General features: G+C 40.6%; 1 protein-coding gene across 1 annotated transcript in view; it reads left to right on the top strand.

Moving 5' to 3' along the window:
* The window catches only part of Wdr49 (WD repeat domain 49), a 200,574-nt gene that overhangs the window by 38,515 nt on the left and 141,953 nt on the right, over positions 1-20,106 (top strand). The window contains exon 2 of the mRNA XM_004652370.2: positions 18,578-19,018. Coding sequence (XP_004652427.2) covers positions 18,578-19,018 — 441 coding nt within the window. The remainder of the gene's footprint in view (positions 1-18,577; positions 19,019-20,106) is intronic.

Raw genomic sequence — 20,106 nt, 5'->3', positions numbered from 1 at the left:
GCCTCGAACCGGGGTCCTTAGGCTTCACAGGCAAGCGCTTAACCGCTAAGCCATCTCTCCAGCCCTACACTTTTTTTTTTTTAATAGAGAATTTAATAGGTGTAGACCCTTCTTGTAGGCCATGATTGGTGGTAGCTTAATAATGGAGAGTGGGCTTATGTTTGGATATGGTTCTGACTTGTTTCCCAGCTCCAGCTATGGGTCTTGCACCACTGAGGGGATCAGTTAGCCAAATCAAGAGTAGTTGGTTTCCCATCATGGCTGTGTACCACTATTGCACTTCCAGCCATGCCATTCGATTTTATGTGTCAACTTTATAAGGTGTCTTCATCAGTAGGGTCTTATCACTAACCTTTCGTGGGTCATCAGGTACTCTGAAAGAAATCTGTCTTTCTTTTAGGAAAACTTGTAGGTCTCTCTGATCAAAAGCTTATTGTGGATGATAGCCACATGGTGGTACTGGGAGTTACAGGTCAGTGCCCAGTAAGAAAATGAGGAAAAATATAACTAATATACAAGAGCTAGAGAGAAGAGAGAGAGATTGAGAGAGAGAGATTGAGAGAGAGAGGGAGGGAGGGAGGAGCTGTAGAAGATTAAGGTCAGTCTTCATCATACCCTCTCCAGTGTCTTGTGGCTCAGGTGTTCCCTCTAAGGGCCTGGTGAAGATTCAGCCATTTAGTCTGCCTTTTAGGATGTAGAATTTTATTGTACCATTGCCGTTTGGGTCTAGATTTGTGTTTCCCACCTCCTCCTTTGCCCTCTGCTCTCCCCACTCATCCTATTGTCTAGTCCATGAACTGTTTGGTGGGTATGTAAGGCATCTTGGGTACATTCAGGTTAGGTGCTATAGATGAGTAAGACTATGCAGGGATTTTCTTTCTGGGATTGGGTAAGATTGGGGTATGATGGAGTGGCTTTCTCCTTAGGATCTACATCTATCTGAAAAAGAGAAGCAGATTCTCCAACAGAGAGTAAGTTAGCACAGACAAATAAGCTAACTCTTACACTTTTTTAAATAGAGAATTTAATAGGTGTAGGCCTATGATCTGTTCCTGGTTCAACCATTTTTCCTCAAATTTCATTGTCATTTTTTTTTTTACTGCTATATAGAATTCCATTGTGTAGATATAGCACATCTTAGTTATCCATTCTTCTAGTGATGGACATCTGGGTTGATTCCAGCTCTTAGATATTATGATTTGAGCCGCTAAAACCATGGTTGAGCTAATCTCCCTGGCTTGTGGTTTGAAGGTTTTAGGGTAGATGCCCAGTAAGGGAATAAGTGGGTCTCTTGGTATCTCTATAGTAGGCTTTTTTAGGAGTCTCCATATTGCTTTCCAAAGTGGTTGTACCATCTTACATTCCCACCAATAGTGATGAGTGTCCCTAGTTCTCCACATCCTTGCCCTCATGCATTTTCACTTGATTTTTTGATGTTTGCTATCCTTACTGAGGTAAGGTGGAATCGCATAGTTGTTTTAATTTGCATTTCTCTGATGATTAGGGATGATGAACATTTTGTTAAGTGTGTGTTTTCCATTTGTATTTCTTCATCTGTGAACTGCCTGCCCAGTTCTTTGCCCCATTTTGTAAGTGGGTTGTTTGACTTTTTACTGTTTAGATTTTTGAGTTCTTTGTAGATTCTAGAGATTAGGCCTCTGTCAATTGGATAACCCACAAATATTTTCTCCCATTCTGTGGGTAATCTATTTGCTTTACTTATTGTAAGCTTGTCTGTAAAGAAACTCTTCAGCTTCATGTGATCCCATTGGTTGAGTGACTGTTAGTTTGTGAGCTACTGGGGTTTTGTTCAGGAAGTCTTTTTCCATTTCTATATTATAGAAAGTACATCCTATATTTTCTTCTAGTAGTAGTTGATTTTCTGGCCTTATATTGAGGTCTTTGATCTATTTGGACTTGAGTGTAGTGCATGGCGAGATGTGTGGATCAAGTTTCAATTTCCTGTATATGGTTATCCAATTTGCCCAGTGCAATTTGTTGAAGATAATGTCTTTTTTTCCAGCCTATATTGTTAGGGCCTTTGTCAAATATCAAGGGTCTATAGTTGCTTGACCCAAAGTCCGGGTCCTCAAGTCTATTCCATTGGTCTATACTCTTTTTTTTTTTGAACTGCAATGTGCATTTATTAAACAGATGAATGAAATTAAAGATACAATATATAGCCATTAATAAGAGCCAAGTTAGCTAACATAAAACACAAAACTTTAAATTTCATATTCTTACCAACAAAAATAACTGATCAAACATATATTTTTCATGGAACATGATATTTCAGAAAATTTTATTATAAAATATTTTACTGAGTGATAATATTTGAAAAAACAAGGAAAAAGTACAAAAGTATTTATTATTCTAGATTAAATTTTATATCCCTGTAGCACATTTGCAATTCCATGTAATATAATTTTTCCAATGCAATAAAATAAAATAAAAAGGATCAGCCATAAGAAAACAAGTTTTAGCATTGCTTAAACATCTTTATCATATTTTTGGCACATCTACAGCAAAACTTTGGAAGTATTTTACATAAATATTGGATAAATCAACTCCAAATCACCAATGTAGGAATGGTTCCTAGGTGGAGGCCACACATCTTTGTTTGGTCCAGGATAGTCTAGGCCTACTTACTCTTGCACTCTTGGCACACTTATTAATACCAGTCCCTTTTATTCTCAAGAGGGACCCATTTGAGTAACAGAATTCTAAGGCCATACTAGTAACAGAATGTATACAAAGAGGAAAAAAGAGGAGATAATAATATTTAATATTTAAATAGCCATGTGATAAAGAAATCATGACTTTTACATTCTATAAAAGTGTGTATATTTGAGATGTACACCTATTGACTATATGATGACATGGTGCGCTATAGTCCAACTAATCAGCATGTGTATCTTCTCACAGCTCTTTTTCTCTCCTTTCCTTTTCTTTCCTGTGCTTTCCTTTCTTTTGATTTTCTTGTAGTGAAAATAAATATATAGTATAGTATTGTTACCTCTAGCAATATAATACTTATGAGCTATAGTACAGTGTTGTTACCTCAAACAATATTTCCTAGTGTGTATGTACCATGTTTTATTTATCACATATTAATAAAGGAACATTTATTTCCATATTCTGCATACTCTAAATAACACTTAGATGAAGACAGGAATGCAAGAGTCTCTTCTAGAACTTGGATATGTGTGTATATATACACACACATGAATTGTTATGATGCTTGATCCTATAATAAGTCTATTTTTATTTTATTTTTTTAGGGACTGTCCTACCAAGTGACATTACACCAATTGCATGGTAGGATCCCTTTTGTTCCACATCCTTGCTGACACTTGATTATCTTTTACCCTTTTTTATCTTTATTTATTTTTGATATGTTGAGATTAGGTCTTGCTATGTATCCCAGGCTGGCCAATACTCTGCCTCAGCTTCTTTAATGCTAGGATCACAGGTATATACATCACATTTAGCTGCAATTCTCTACATGATAGCAGCTGTTGCAAACAGATGTGAAGTGATATTTTATTGGGATTTTTTTTAATTTAATTTATTAGTTTTCTTTTCAGTAAATACAGGCAGTTTGGTACCATGGTTTAGGATCATCTGTGATCTACCCCCTGCCATTGGACTCTCCTTGTTGATGAAAATGGGTCGTGCATTTTGGAGTTAGCCCCCAGTTATTGGTATGATAAATGTCTCTGCAAATCATGACCCAACATGTGACTCTGACATTCTTTCCGCCCTCTCTTCCGCAAAATTTCCCTGAGCCATGTTGGGTTCATTTTTGGTCTGCTTCAGTGCTGAGGTGTTGGGGACTCTGAGGCTCTGGCTCCCTGATTTGGTAGGAGTTGATTTTTCTCTGCGTTGGTCTCCTTCCCCTTTGTGCTGGTATCCGGTTCACAGGAAAATATCACCCTTGCTTGTTTCGCCAGTTGTCCTTAGTTTCAGTTGGGCCCCTTTTGAGGTATGTTGGGGCAGCTCTCTTCTTAGGATCTGCATCTATCTGGAAAAGAGAAGCAGATTCTCCAATGGAGAGTAAGTTAGCACCAGGAGAATTGAGATAACACTTACTTTTTTGATAGAAAGTATGATAGGTGTAGGCTCTCTTATACCCCAAGATTGATGGTAGCTTGATATTATAGAGTGGGCTTGTGTTTGGGTATGGTTCTGACTTGTTTCCCAGCTCCAGCTATGGGTCTAGTACCACTGAGTGGATCAGTTAGCCAAATCACGAGCAATTGGTTCCTCACCATGGCTGTGTACCACTATTGCACTTGTATGGGCATCACATCAGGTTATTTGTTGCTAATTAGGTTACACAATGTGTTGCTTGGACAGATCTTGGTCGTTTCCCCCAGTCGCCTATGTAGCACCTTCTGGCACTAGATACGCTGACTGTCTGGGGACTGACTCTCTCCTGGCTTCCAGCCATGTCATTCCATTTTATGTGTCAGCTGCATGTGGAGTCTTCAGTAATAGGGTCTTACCACTGGCCTTTGGTGGGTCATCAAGTACTCTGACAGAAGTCTGTCATTGTTTTGGGAAACCTTGTAGGTTTCTCTGATCAAAAGCTCATTGTGAATGGTAGGCCCAAGCTGGAAGTGGGGGTTACAGGTCAGTGTAAACTAAGAAATTGAGGAGAAACATAACTACTATACAAGAGTTAGAGAGGAGAGAGATAGTGGGTAGAGGCGGAGAGGGAGGGAGGGAAGATGTAGGAGATTTAGGTCAGTTTTGATCCTACCCTCTCCAGTGTCTTGTGGTTCAGGTGTTTCCTATAAGGGTCTAGTGAAGGTTCAGTCATTTGGTCTGTCTTTTAGGAAGTAGAATTTTATGGTACCATTGCTGTTTGGGTCCGGATTACTGTTTTTTACCCTTCGATGCCCTCCCCGCCCTCCCATCCCTCTTATGGTTTAGTCCATGAGGTGCTTGCTGGGTATGTAAGGTATCTTGGGTAGATTCAGGTTAGGTGTTGTAGATGAGTGAGACTATGTGTCGATTTTTTTTCTGTGATTGGGTAAGTTCACTGAGAATGATCTGTTCCAGGTTCAACCATTTTTCCTCAAATTTCTTTGTGTCGTTTTTTCTTACTGCTTTATAGAATTCCATTGTGTAGATATACCACATCTTTGTTATCCATTCTTCTAATGATGGACATCTGGGTTGATTCCAGCTTTTAGCTATTACAAATTGAGCTGCTACAAACATGGTTGAGCAAATCTCTCTGGCTTTTGGTTTGAAGGTTTTAGGGTACATGCCCAGTAATGGTATAACTGGGTCTGTTGGTATTTCTATAGTCAGCTTTTTCAGGAGTCTCCATATTGCTTTCCAAAGTGGTTGTACCATCCTGCATTCCCACCAACAGTGAATGAGTGTCCCTGCTTCTCCACATCCTTGCCAGCATTTATTTTCATTTGACCTTTTGATGTTGGCTATCCTTATTGGGGTAAGGTGGAATCTCATAGTTGTTTTAATTTGCATTTCTCTGATGATTAGGGATGATGAACATTTTCTTCAGTGTGTGTTTGCCCTTTGAATATCTTCCTCTGTGAACTGCCTGTTCAACTCTGTGCCCCATTTTGTGAGTGGGGTATTTGTCTTCTTATTGTTTAGAATTTTGAGTTCTTTGTAGATTCTAGAGATTAGGCCTCTATCAGTTGGATAACCCATAAATATTTTCTCCCATTCTGTGGGTATTCTATTGGCTTTGCTTATTGTATGCTTGTCTGTCAAGAAACTCTTCAGCTTCATATGATCTCATTGGTTGAGTGACTATTTAAGAACGTGAGCCACTGGGGTTTTGTTCAGGAAGTCTTTTTCCATTCCTATATCATGGAAAGTACTTCATCAATTTTCTTCCAGCAGTATCCGAGTTGCTTGTATTAAGTTGAGGTCTTTGATGCATTTGGATTTGAGTGTAGTGCATGCTGAAATGTGTGGATCAAGTTTTAGTTTCCTGCATGTGGTTATCCACTTTGGCCAGCACCATTTGTTGAAGTTGCTATCTTTTTTCCAGTCTATATTGTTTCAGTCTTTGTCGAATATCAAGTAGATATAGTTGCTTGACACATAATCCGGGTCCTCAAGTCTATTCCATTGGTCTATACTCCTGTTTTTATGCCAGTACCATGCTGTTTTTATTACTATGGCTTTGTAATGTAGCTTTAGATCAGGTATGGTGATGCCACCAGAGGTATTTCTTTTGCTGAGGATATGTTTGGCTATCTGAGGCCTTCTGCCTTTCCATATGAAATTTGAGATCATTTTTTCTATCTCTGTGAAGAACACTGTAGGGATTTTAATTGGAATTGCATTAAATCTACATATTGCCTTTGGTAGGATTGTCATCTTCACAATGTTAATTCTGCCTAGCCAGGAGCATGGGAGGTCTTTCCATCTTTTTAAGTCCTCCTCAATTTCTTTTTTTGAGAGTTTTTATATTTTCATTGTATAGATCTTTTACTTCCTTGGTTAACATTATTCCAAGGTATTTTATATATTTTTGTTGTTTCTATTGAAAATGGGACTATGTCCCTTATTTCTTTTTCTGTGTCTTTGTCATTTGCATACAGAAATGCTACCGGTTTTTGTGCATTGATTTTGTATCCTGCTACTTTTCTCTAGGAGTTAATCACCTTCAGGAGTTTAGGGATGGAGTCTCTTGGGTCTCTTACATATACAATCATGTCATCAGCGAATAGAGCTAACTTAACTTCTTCCTTTCCAAATTGTATCCTTTTATTTCCTTCTCCTGACTTATTGCTTGGGCTAGGACTTCAAGAACTATGTTGAAAAGCAGAGGTGAGAAAGGACATCCCTGTCTTGTTCCTGATCTCAATGGGAATTCCTCCAGTCTCTCTCCATTAAGTATTATTTGGGCCTTTGTAGCTTTGTATATTGCCTTTATTATGTTAAGATGTGAACCGGCCATGCCAATTCTCTCCAAGATTTTGATCATGAAGTGATGTTGTATCTTGTCAAAGGCCTTTTCTGCATCTATTGAAATGATCATGTGGTTTTTATTTTTAAGCTTGTTTATGTGGTGTATTACATTGACAGATTTTCGTATGTTGAACCACCCTTGTGTTCCTGGGATAAATCCTACTTGGTCAAGGTGGATAATGCTTTTGATGTGTTGTTGGATTCGGTTTGCGAGGATTTTGTTGAGGTTCTTTGCGTCTATGTTCATTAGGGAAATAGGCCAATAGTTTTCTTTTCTTGTGGCATCTCTGCCTGGTTTTGGGATTAGGGTGATACTAGCTTCATAGAAGGAGATGGGGAGCTTTCCCTGTTCTTCAATTGTGTGGCACAGTTTTAGGAAGATTGGTTTGAGTTCTTCCATGAATGTTTGATAAAATTCGGCTGGGAATCCATCTGGTCCTGGACTCTTCTTTTTTGGGAGGTTTTTCTTTAGTTTTTCAATCTGCATGAGTGTGATGGGTTCATTGAGGTGATTGATCTGCTCTGAGTTTCACATTGGTAGATGATATGCATCCAGGAATTTCTCCATCTCCTCCACATTTTCCAGTTTTGTGGAGTAGAGGTTTTTGAAATAAGTCTTGATGATTCTGCCGATTTCACTCATGTCTGTTGTGATCTCTCCTTTTTCATTTTGAATTTTGTTAATTTGGAGTCTCTCCTTTTCTTGCGTGATCAAATTGGCCAGAGGTTTGTCAATCTTGTTTATTTTTTTTCAAAGAACTAGCTCTTTGTTTTGTCAATTGCCTTAATTGTTTCCTTGGTTTCCAATTCCTTAATTTCTGCTCTGTTTTTAATTATTTCTTTCCTTCTGGAGCTCTTTGGGTTGTATTTTTCTTGTTTTTCCAATGCCTTTAGATGGATGGTTAGGCTATTGATTTGGGATCTTTCTGTCTTTTATATGAAGGCATTGAGTGCTATGAATTTTCCTCTGAGGGCTGCCTTCATTGTGTCCCATAAGTTTTGGTATGATGTGGTCTCATTGTCATTCAATTCCAGGAATTTTGCAATTTCATTTTTTATTTCATCCACTATCCATTTATTGTTTAAGAGTGTGCTATTCAGTTTCCAGTTGCCATTGGGGTTCTTGTTGGTTTTTTTGTTGTTGATTTCTAGGAATATAGCATTATGATCTGATATCATGCAGGGAATTATGCCGATTTTCCTAAATATGTGGAGGCTGTCTTTGTGACCCAGTATATGGTCTATTTTAGAGAATGTTCCATGGGCTGCTGAGAAGAATGTGTAGTCTGTGGATTTGGGATGGAAAGTTCTGTAGATGTCTGTTAGGTCTAAGTGCTCTATGGTTTTGTTGAGCTCTCTTACTTCCCTGTTGAGCTTCTGTTTGGATGATCCGTCTATTACTGATAATGGTGTGTTAAAGTCCCCAGCTATGATGGTGTTGGTGGTTATTTCTGTTTTATTGTCAAGTAGGTTTTGTTTTATGAACTGTGGTGCCCCTGTGTTTGGTGCATACAGATTTAGGATTGTGATATCCTCTTGATGGATTGTTCTCTTTATAAGTAGGAAGTAGTCTTCTTTGTCATTTTTGATTGTTTTTGGTTTGAAGTCAACTTTATCTGATATTAATATAGCTACACCTGCTTGTTTCTTATTCCCATTTGCTTGGAATATTGTTTTCCACCCTTTCACCCTGAGGAGGTTTCTGTCTTAATGGTAAGGTTGGTTTCTTGAAGGCAGTAGATTGAGGGGTCTAATTTGTTGATCCACCCTGTTAGCTTGTGTCTCTTGATGGGTGAAATAAGGCCATTAATGTTTAGGGTGATGACTGTGAGATTTGATTTGATCCCTGTCATGTTGTGGTGGTAGAGATGTGTTGCCATTTCTATGGAATTTAATTTTTTTTTTTTCTATCTACTCTGGGTTTGGTTGCTGTGATCTGCTTCTTGTAGGCATTTGTGTTTGGTTATTTGTTTCTTCTCTGTGGAGAATTTCGTGGAGTACTTTCTGTAGGTTTGGTTTTGTGTTCATATAATTGTAAAGCTGTGTTTTGTCATGGAAAGTTTTCCTTTCACCATCTATTATAAAGGAGAGTTTTGCTGGGTAGAGTAGTTTGGTTTGGAAGCCATAGTTTCTTAGAGTTTGGAGAGTTTCATTCCAGGCCCTTCTAGCTTTCAGGGTTTCCATGGAGAAGTGTGAAGTAATTCTGATGGCGTTCCTTTGAAAGTGGTGTGTTGTTTTTCCCTAGCTGCTTTTAGGATTTTTTCGTTGGTGTCAATGTTTAGAGTCATAATGATGTCTTAGGGAGTTTCTCCTTTGGTCTAGTCAGTTAAGAGTTCTCTTTGCTTCTTGAATCTTGATGGGCCTTTCTTTTAAGAGACGGGGGAAGTTTTCTTCAATTATTGTGTTAAATAATTTCTCCATGCCTTTTGTCTGAAATTCTTCTCCATCTGGTATTCCAATGATTCTGATATTAGGACGTTTAAGTGTATCCCACAATTCTCTCATGTTCTGTTCACAGGAACTTTTGAACTTACTGAAATTTTTGGACTCTCGAACTGTTTCTTCCATCCTGTCTTCCAGATCAGAATTTCTATCTTCCACTTTGCTTACTCTATTCTTGAGAGCCTCTAGCGAGTTTTGGACTTGTTCAATTAAGTTTGCATTTTCTACTACTTTCCTATGTATCACTTCCATCGCTTTGTCCAGCTCCCTTTTTGTCTCATTTTCTGATTTTCTTGATGATTCTTGGAAATCATTCTTGCATTTCTTTATGTTTTCATTTAGTGTGGCCAGCTGATTTTTAAGGTCCTCTTTTTTTTCACTCTCCCTCAACTCTCTTAGCTCTCTTTGAATTCCTTCCAGTGTCTTGTCATATTGCTCTAGCTTAGTGATTGTAGCATCCACATGATTATCTATCCTTTGTAGCTTTCCTGCCAGTTCTAGCAGTTGGTTGGTCAGGATTGCATTGTTCATTGCTTCCACTTGATGGCCTGATCCTAAACACTCTTCTATGTTTTGGTTAGATGTAATCCTTGTTGTACTAGGTGACCTGTCTGGATTTTCTTGCATTTTATTTTTCACGTTATTTCTTTTGTGCTGGGGTCTACCCATGTCAGTGTATGGGCAGGTAGGTGGGTGGAGCAGCCTGGGATCTAGCTTAATGAGAATCCAAGGCAGCCTGGGGCAATTGCAAGCAGCCTGGGTTTTTGCTCTCTCTTGCCAAAGCCGCCTATCTATAGCCTGACAGGGGTGCCAAAGTTGCCTGAATTCTCACCCAGTAATGCACCTAAGCTGCCTGCCTTCAAGCTTGAAAGGGGACTGAGGTAGCAAGCCCTGAAGCTGCCCAAACTCTGGCTGGGTAAACTGGGTCCTGTAAACAGTCTGTGCTCTCCCACCTCAGGGGAGTGGGGGATGGGTGGCAATGGACAGGTAGGGGATGGCACCTGCGCTGGTGCTAGTGACTCAGTGTGGACTTGTGTGGCTCTTGCTGTGGGATTGGGTCTGCTGCACGTGCAATTGTAGTGCAGAGGCAGCTGATGTGGGTATGGGATTGGGACGCAGCAGAGGCTGACCGGCGGCAAGTGATATGAACACAGCAGCAAGGGATCTGACAGCCATCTATTCACAGCAGGGGTGGCCTCCACAGGCCTGTGAACCGAGCACCACGTGGCTGGTCTACTTGCAGGATCAGAGAACAACAGTGAGGTAGCGGGGCTTGCAGGGTGCACAGGACGCACTGGGTGGGGTCTTGGGGCACATGGGGAGGTGCGGGGCACGTGGGGGGGTGCGGAGCTCGCCGAGGCATGCCGGGGCGCAGGATGCTGTGGGGTGCGTGGGGCGCGCTGGGTATCGCGGGGGGCATGGGGGGACATGAGGCGCGCTGGGGAGGCATGGGGCATGCGGGGGGCGTGGGGTGTGCGGGGGCACGGGGCACGCAGGGCGCTTGGGATGCCTGGGGCCCATGGGTCTTGTGCCGAGGGGGCGGGGTGCAGTGCACGCGGTGCGGGGGGCACGGGGGTCGTGGGGTGGGGCATGGGGCTCGGTGCATGCGGGGCCCCCAGGGCACCAGGCCATGCTGGGATTCAGTGGGTCGCGGGGGGTGCGGGGGGCGCGGGTCGCCGGGGTCTGTCCTTCCCTGTTTTACCCTAATCTGTGCCCTCCCTCTTGCAAAAATTTCCTAATTGCCCTCTAATACTTGCCTTTTTTTTTCCCCTTGGTATCTGGAGTGCAGCTAGGCGGTCGCCATCTTGGCTGGAAGTTTCTCGGTCTCTACTCTTGTTTTTATGCCAGTACCATGCTGTTTTTATTACTATGACTTTGTAGTATTGCTTTAGATCAGGTATGGTGATGCCTCCTGAGGTATTTCTTTTGCTGAGGATATGTTTGGATATGTGAGGCCTTCTGCCTTTCCATATTACTTGAGAGAATTTTCTTCTATCTCTGAAGAACACTGTTGGGATTTTAATTGAAATTTCATTAAATCTGTATATTGCTTGTGGTAGGATTGCCATCTTCATGATGATAATTCTGCCTGTCCAGACGCATGAGAGGTCTTTCCATTTTCTCAAGTCCTCCTCAATTTCTTTTTTGAGTGTTTTTATGTTTTTGTTGTATAGATCTTTCACTTCCTTGGTTAATGTTATTCCAGGGTATTTTATTTTCTTTGTTGCTATTGAAAATGGGACAATGTCCCTTATTTCTTTCTCTATATCTTTGTCATTTGCATATAGAAAGGCTACTGATTTTTGTGTGTTAATTTTGTATCCTGATACTCTGCTACAGGACTTAATCACCTTCAGGAGTTTTGGGATGGAGTCTCTAGGTCTCTTACATATACAATCATGTCATCAGTGAATAGGGCTAACTTAACTTCTTCCTTTCCAAATTGTATCCCTTTTATTTCTTTCTCCTGTCTTATTGCTTGAGCTAGGACTTCCAGTACTATATTGAAGAGTAGAGGTGAGAGAGGACAACCCTGTCTTGTTCCTGATCTCAATGGGAATTCCTCCAGTCTCTCTCTATTAAGTATTATTTGGGCCTTAGGAGCTTTGTGTATTGCCTTTATTATGTTAAGATATGAACCAACCATGCCAATTCTCACGAATGTTTTGATCATGAAGTGATGTTGCATCTTGTCAAAGGCCTTTTCTGCATCTATCAGAATGATCATGTGGTTTTTGGGTTTAAGCTTGTTTATATGGTGTATTACATTGACAGATTTTCATGTGTTGAACCACCCTCAGGTTCCTGGGATGAATCCCACTTTATCAAGGTGGAGAATGCTTTTGATGTGTTGTTGGATTCAGTTTGTGGGGTTTTTGTTCAGGATCTTTGCATCTAAGTTCCTCAGGGAAATAGGCCAGTATTTTTCTTTTGTTGTGGCATCTATGCCTCGTTTTGGAATTAGGGTAATACTAGCTTCATAGAAGGAGTTGGGTAGCTTTTCCTGTTCTTCAATTGTGTGGCACAGTTTGAGGAAGATTAGTTTGAGTTCTTCCATGAAGGTTTGATAGAATTCAGCTGAGAATCCATCTGGTCCTGGAGACTTCTTTTTGGAGAGGTTTTTCTTTTTTTTTTTTTTTTTTACTTTTTCAATCTCAATGTGTGATAGGTTTGTTTAGGAGATTAATCTGATCTGAGTTTAGCTTTGATAGATGGTATGCATTCAGGAATTTGTCCATTTCTTCCACATTATCCAGTTTTGTGGAGTAGAGGTTTTTGCAATAAGTCCTGCTGATTCTTCCAATTTCACTTATGTCTATTGTGATCTCTCGGTTTTCATTTTGAATTTTGTTAATTTGAAGCATGTCTTTTTTAAAATATTTTTTTTGTTCATTTTATATTTATTTGTTTGAGAGTGACAGACAGAGAGAGAAAGACAGATAGAGGGAGAGGGAGAGAATGGGCATGCCAGGACTTCCAGCCTCTGCAAACGAACTCCAGACATGTGCGCCCCCTTGTGCATCTGGCTAACGTGGGACCTGGGTAACTGAGCCTCGAACCGGGGTCCTTAGGCTTCACAGGCAAGTGCTTAACCGCTAAGCCATCTCTCCAGCCTTGAAGCATCTCTTTTTTTTTTTTTTTTGCTTGATCAAATTGACCATGGGTTTGTCAATCTTGTTTTTTTTTTTTTTTCAAAGAACCAGCTCTTTGTTTTGTCAATTGTCTTAATTGTTTTCTTAGTTTCCAATTCATTAATTTCTGCTCTGATTTTAATTATTTCTTTCCTTCTGAAGCATTTTGGGTTGGATATTTCTTGGTTTTCTACTGCCTTCAGGTGGATGGTTAGGTTATTGAGTTGGAATCTCTCTGTCTTTGTTATGAATCATTTAGTGCTATGAATTTTCCCCTGAGGACTTCACTGTGTCCCATAAGTTTTTGTACAATGTGTCCTCATCGTCATTCATTTGTATAAATTTTGCAATTTCACTTTTTATTTCACTCACTATCCATTTATTGTTTGAAAGTGTGCTGTTCAGTATCCAGATGCTGTTGGGATTCTTGGTAGGTCTTTTGTTGTTAATTTCTAGCAACATATCATTGTGGTCTGATATCATGCAGGAAATTATGCCAATCTTCTTCAATATGTGGAGACAGGCTTTGTGACCCAGTATACGATCTATTTTAGAGAATGTTCCATGGGCTGCTGAGAAGAATGTGTAGTTTGTCGATTTGGGATGGAAAGTTCTGTAGATGTCCATTAGATCTAAGTGAAGTATGGTTTCGTCGAGCTCTCTTACTTTCCTGTTGAGTTTCTGTTTGGATGATCTGTCTATTACTGATAATCGTGTATTGAAGTCCCCAAGTATGATGGTGTTGCTTGTTATTTCTGCTTTATTGTCAAGGAGGTTTTGGTTTATGAACTGTGATTCACCTGTGTTTGGTGCATACAGATTTATAGTTGTAATATCCTCTTGATGGGTCGTTCTCTTAATAAGTAGGAAGTGGACTTCTTTGTCTTTTTTGATTATTTTTGGTTTGAAGCCCATTTTATCTGATATTAATATCTATGCCTGCTTGTTTCTTATTCCCATTTGCTTGGAATATTATTTCCCACCCTTTCACCCTGAGGAAGTGTCTGTCTTTAGTGGTGAGGTGAGTTTCTTGAAGACAACAAACTGAGGGGTCTAATTTTTTGATCCATCCTGTTAGCTGTGTCTCTTGATGGGGGAATTAAGACCATTAATATTAAGGGTAATGACTGTGAGATTTGATTTGATACCTGCCATATTGTGATGGTATTTGTGGCTTGGTGTTTTCATGGACTTTGAAGTTTTTTTTTGTTTTGTTTTTTTGTTTTCTTTCTCTGTGTTTGGTTATTATGTTCTGCTTCTTGTAGGCATTGGAGTTTGATTATTTGATTATTCTCTGTGGAAAATTTCCTGAAATACTCTCTGTAGTTTTGGTTTTGTGTTCATATAATTGTAACATTGAGTTTTGTCATGGAAAGTTTTTCTTTCACCATCTATTATGAGGGATGCTTTGGTGGGTAGAGTAGTTTGGGTTGGAAGTGTTGGTTCTTAGACTTTGCAGTGTTTCATTCTAGGCCCTTCTAGCTTTCAGTATTTCCATTGAGAAGTCTGGAGTAATTCTAATAGGGTTACCTTTGAAAGTGGTGTGCTCTTTTTCCTTAGCTGCTTTTAGGATTTCCTCTTTGGTGTCAATGATTAGGGTCTTAATAACAATATGTCTTGGAGAGTTTCTCCTTTGGTCCATTCTGTTTGGAGTTCTGTTAGCTTCTTGTATCTTTATGGGCCTTTCTTTTAAGAGACTGGGGAAGTTTTCTTCAATTATTTTGTTAAATAAGTTCTCCATGCCTTTGGTCTGAGTTTCTTCTCCTTCTGGTGTTCCAGTGATCTTGATATTAGGGCCTTTAAGGGTATCCCACAATTCCTTCATGTTCTGTTCACAGGAACTTTTGAACTTACTGATATTTTTGAATGCTTGAACTGTTTCTTCCATCTTGTCTTCCAGATCACTGTTTCTGTGCTCCACATGGTTGACTCTATTCTTGAGAGCTTTTAGAGAGTTTTGGACTTGTTGAATTAAGTTTGCATTTTCTATTACTTTTATATCTATGGTTTCCATCCCTCTGTCAAGCTCCCTTTTCACATCATTTTCTGATTTTCTTGATGCTTCTTTGAATTCATCCTTGCATTTCTTTATGTCTTCATTTAGCATCACCAGGTGATTTTTGAGGTCCTCCTTTTATTCACTCTCCTTCATATCTCTTAACTGTCTTTGAACTCCTTCCATTTCCTTATCTATTAGGTCTAGTCCAGTGATGGCAGCATCCACACAATTATCCATCCTTTGTTGCTTTTCTGCAAGTTCTACAAGTACCTTAGTCAGGGTTGCATTGCTTATAGCTTCATTTTGGTGTTTTCATCCTAATATTTCTTCTATGTTTTGATTATAGATGTTCATTGTAGGACTTGGTGATCTACCTGGATTTTCTTGCATTTGATTTTTCATGCTATTTCTTTTGAGCTGTGGTCTGCCCATCACCCTGTATGGGCAAATAGGTGGGTGGGTCAGCCTGGGCTCAAGCACAGTGGGAATCTGAAGCAGTCTGAGGCAGTTGCCAAGCAATCTGGGCTTTGGCTCTCACTTGCAAAGCCGCCTGAGCTTCTTCCTGGCAGAGGCACCAAAGTTGCCTGAGCTCTCATGCAGCAGTACATCAAAGCTGCCTGTGCTTGCCCTAGGAAGGACACTGAGGCACCAAGCACCTAAACGGCCCAAACTCCAGTGTGGGTGAACATTGGGACAGGGAAGCCCTCTGCATTCCCCTGAAACAGGACAATGGCAGTTGGCCGGCATGGCAGACAGGGAGGAGCTGGCACCTGAGCTAGCACAAGGACAGACAGAGACAGCCTGAGTTCACATGGGCAGTTGCAATTGGCTTGAGCTTGAGCTCCTGCATGAATGTGTGGCACCCAGAGCAGTAAGTGAGCAGATGGCATGAGCAGGCTAAGCTTGCCCCAGCAGGGAGCACGTTTGGTGGGCAAATTGATCAAAGGAGCCTGAGCCCAATGGGCCCATAGGCGGAGTCTGTCCAAGGTCACTTGTGGGCAAGGGTAGCAGGGCAATTGCCCCTGTGCAGTGAGGCAAGTGGAACTATGTTAGCTAGCCTGGGACCCTTTTCCTACAGTAAGTGCAGGAGTTTCCTGAAGCTGGGACTGTGAGTATGGTGGCTGATGTGGGGGAGATGTGGGCTACCTGCCTGCAAGGGAATCAGTGATTCCGTCTCCCCCTCCCCATGCCCTCCCACTGGCAATCTAATGGAGATTGCTCTCCCCGAAAAGACCCAATGAGCCCTTAATGTCTTGTCTTTCTTTCCCGTGGATGTGTGTTGTAGTTTGGTGGTCACCATCTTGCCCAGAAGTCCGAGAACATTGTCTTCTATTGCTCTTCCATTCTTTTCCTTGAAGCAGGTATCTCACTCAATGCAGAGCTGCCATTATTTTTCAGTGAGCCCCACAATTCTCTGGTGTATGTACCCCACTAGGACTAAGATTATAGATGTGTGTAGCATGGGGGAACTCTTGTAGACTCATGCCTTCTCAAGCCCGTCATGGTTTGGCAGTAAGGGCTCTTAACAACTGAGCCACATCACCAGCCCTGAATTCACCCATTTCCTTTTTCCTTTTTAAATTTTAAAACATATGTTTTTAGTAGAAACTTTGTGTGGACACATCATGTGTTGGTACCATCATTTCCCTCCTCCCTGCCCTCATTCACTGAGTGGTCTCCTCTGTGGATTGCTGGTATTAACCATGGGATTGTGGAATATGGGTTGTGAGAGCAGCAGTCAGTCATTGTGGTGGGGGGGGAAGCCTCTGGATATTCCTTCCCACCCCATGACTCTTATGATCTTTCCATCACCTCCTCCACAAAATTCCTGTGCCATTGTGGGCATGTTGTAGGCCTACTTTAGTGTTGATCTCTCAGCAGCTTCTGGATTTCTGCTTTGGTATGTTTTGAGTATCCTCAGTGTCTGTCTCCATCATCCTGGCTCAGGTTGTCTGGCTTTCCATGGAAGCAACATTCTTGCTCATGTTGCCAGTTCCTCTACAGTTTGACCTGGGTCCTAGCTAATGTATGAGGGGTGGTTCATTTTCTGACAGAGAGTCAGCTATCTTTTCTAGTCTTGTTGATAGATTTTGGTTGTTCTCAATTCTAACTGCCTTCTGAAAATGAAAAACAGATTTTCCAATGGAAAATGAGGTATGCATATGTTAAATAGTGTAAATATAGTTACTTTGGAGAGATTTTGATGGGTATAATCTCTCTTTGGGCCAAAGACTATAAACTTCTTCTTGGAGTCCATAATCTTGGTCTCCATAGGATTCTGACTTATTTCCCAGTCCCAGTTATGAGTTCTTTTCCACTGAGTGTAACTCTTAGCCACTGAAAGAGCCATTGGTTACTCACCTGGTATGGGTGACACCATTACACAGGTGTGTGCATCTTGTTAGGCTGGTTGCTTTTTTATAGCAATGTTCCCTGCTTGCTTACAACATTGTTGGCCATTTTCTCCCAGCAGCACTTGTGGTGCTTTCCAGCACTATATATGGGTTAACCATTTTGGAACTGGCTTCCTTCCAGATTTCAGCCTTATCTCTTAATGTTCTGTAGGGTATCTTAAGCAATAGGGTTTTATATTTTACCCATTTTCTATAAACTATTGCATGGTCTTCCCAATGTTGCTATAAGATATTATTAGTCACATAATTATGCAAATTTAGTGATTTAAATCTTGTAGCTCAGGAATCTCAATGGGTTTTGCTAGACTAAAATACAAGTGCTATCAGCATTGCTTTCATTATAGAGGCTTAGAGGGATCCTTCCTTTACCTTTTCCAGCTTCTAGAGTCTACATGGATTTCTTGGTGTTGCAGGCATAAAGAACCCAACCAAAAACAGCTGATGGAAAGATACACCCCCCAGTGACATACCTCCTCCAGCATGGTTCCTCCTGCTGGAGAATAAGTAGGAAATATAATCTTATCTTTTTCAAAGGAAATGTACAACTACACACACACATACATACATACATAAATTTATTTATTTATTTGCAAGCAGATAGATACAGACACACACACACACACATATGTGTGTTGTGTATGTATGTGATGTATATATATAGGGAGAGAGGGAGAGAGAGAGAGAAGGTAAGGGAGTTTTGGGTGCACCAGGGTCTCCAGCCACTGCAAATGAACTCCAAATGCATGCACAATTCTGTGTATCTGGTTTATGTGGATTTATGGGAAATGAACTCGTGTCCTTAGGTTTGGCAGGCAGTAAGGTGCTTATCTATCTTTTATGTGTAGCTATCTCTCTAACCCAGAAGCCTAATCTTAATCAAAAACTGCCCAGGGCTATGGGGGAAATACATATGCATTCAAACCACCATACTAGCTAATATCCCCACATCTCTCCAACCTTTGCTTCCATCAGAGAGTCTTCTCTGGCTCTCCCGCCTTCTACTTTCAGATAGAATGACATTTGTATGTGAAGCTTCTAGCCCTATTGTTGGGATTGTTGGAGCAGTTATGTTCTCCTCTGCCTAGGGCACACTGCCTGTTGTTTGACTAACTTATCCCCATTTCTAGTCCTCAGAGCCCAGGGAATCCATCTACATGTCCAAAGAAGAATTTGTGCAGAGTATGACAGAGACTGTTGGTTGGGGCGCAAAGGATGAATATGGGGAGCTCTTTGACAAGGTGGATGTGACCCAGGATGGCTTCATTGATTGGGAAAAGCTGACTTCATTCCTACTGCTATTACTTTATGAGAAGGATGAACGAGCCAAGGCGATGGTGGTTCCTCAGTGGAAGGACCTTGAATTCCTCCCAGGGAAGCACAAGGACACCATTCAGAAAGTGGTTTTCTTAAAAAGTTCAAGTCGCTATCTGACAATCAGTAAAGAAGGTTTGCTGGGATTCTGGGGCGAGAACTTAAAGCTCCAAGAAACATTTCCTATCACTTCAGATGCCATCAAACTTAAACACCTATGGGTGACCAGTCTGGTGTCTCTGGAAAATGTCAACAAGGTAACAGTCTTGATACCTCCATGTACTGGATGTGAAGAAAAGAAAAGGATGGGTCAGGGCTCCTGGTGTGTATCAAGCGTAATTCCAGCAGCGATTGAGAGCTGTTTTCTCTCTTGGTACCTCTCATCTGACCCAGAGGAACCAAGCAGAGCCAAATGAGCTACTCATTTTCCCTAGCTGTTCTTTCAGATGTCTTAAAATGACTCCACTGGCAATGACTCAGATTCTTGTTTTTCTCCCAAATGTGGACATGCTTCATTGGCTGATAAGACCTTTGCTCTTTGTAGCTTACAGCAGGATCATGGATTCATATGCATAGGGAAGAGGCTGTTAACCCACCTGCTAGAGCTCACACAGTTAACAGAAATTGCTTTCTCAGCTTTAACTACTGTACTAGCTGATGGGTAAGGCCTAGTTAATCTTAGTATCTTCCACCAACTATAGCTATGATCAGACTATGAATACACACTATAAAGAAAACACCTTTGAGGCAGAGTTTGTAGCTTAAAGAATTTGTATGCTTCATGTCTTATACTAAGCTTATGATCAATTTTACTATGCACATTTTCAAAGGCAGGCATAAGCAGAGAGAATAATACTAGGAACATGGAAAACTCTTATCCACATCCTTTTCACCATTTTCAGTTATCAGCTAAAGTTGTTTCCTCCATTCCTTCCCTCTCAAGATGCTTATCATGTCATTTATAAATTTCTAAAATGGTTAGGTTTAATGTAAAGAAATAGCAGCACTATATTTTCAATAATAATTACTTAATGTCATCAAATGTCTAGTCATATGCATACTCTCTTTACTGTCTTAATATTTTTACATTTATATTTCAATTAAGAACTCACTCAAGTTCACATGTTGTGGAAGGGTGATGGTAATGGGTCTTGTTTTACTTTCAGGGTACTGGAGATTGAGCCCAGGGCCTCATATACACCATGCAAGTGCACTGAACTATACCCCAACTTGGAACAGTCTGTTTTGATTGATAAGTTTCTTCCATATTTATCCATTTCTTTTAGTTTTTCTTGACTTTATTTATTGATGTTTTTATCAAACACTGGTGTTTGTCTTTGAAGGC

This window comes from Jaculus jaculus, chromosome 11 (genome assembly GCF_020740685.1).
Source record: "Jaculus jaculus isolate mJacJac1 chromosome 11, mJacJac1.mat.Y.cur, whole genome shotgun sequence".
Lineage (NCBI taxonomy): Eukaryota > Metazoa > Chordata > Mammalia > Rodentia > Dipodidae > Jaculus > Jaculus jaculus.
Note: the sequence above shows the minus strand (reverse complement) of the source record. Positions and strands in the feature narration are given on the sequence as shown.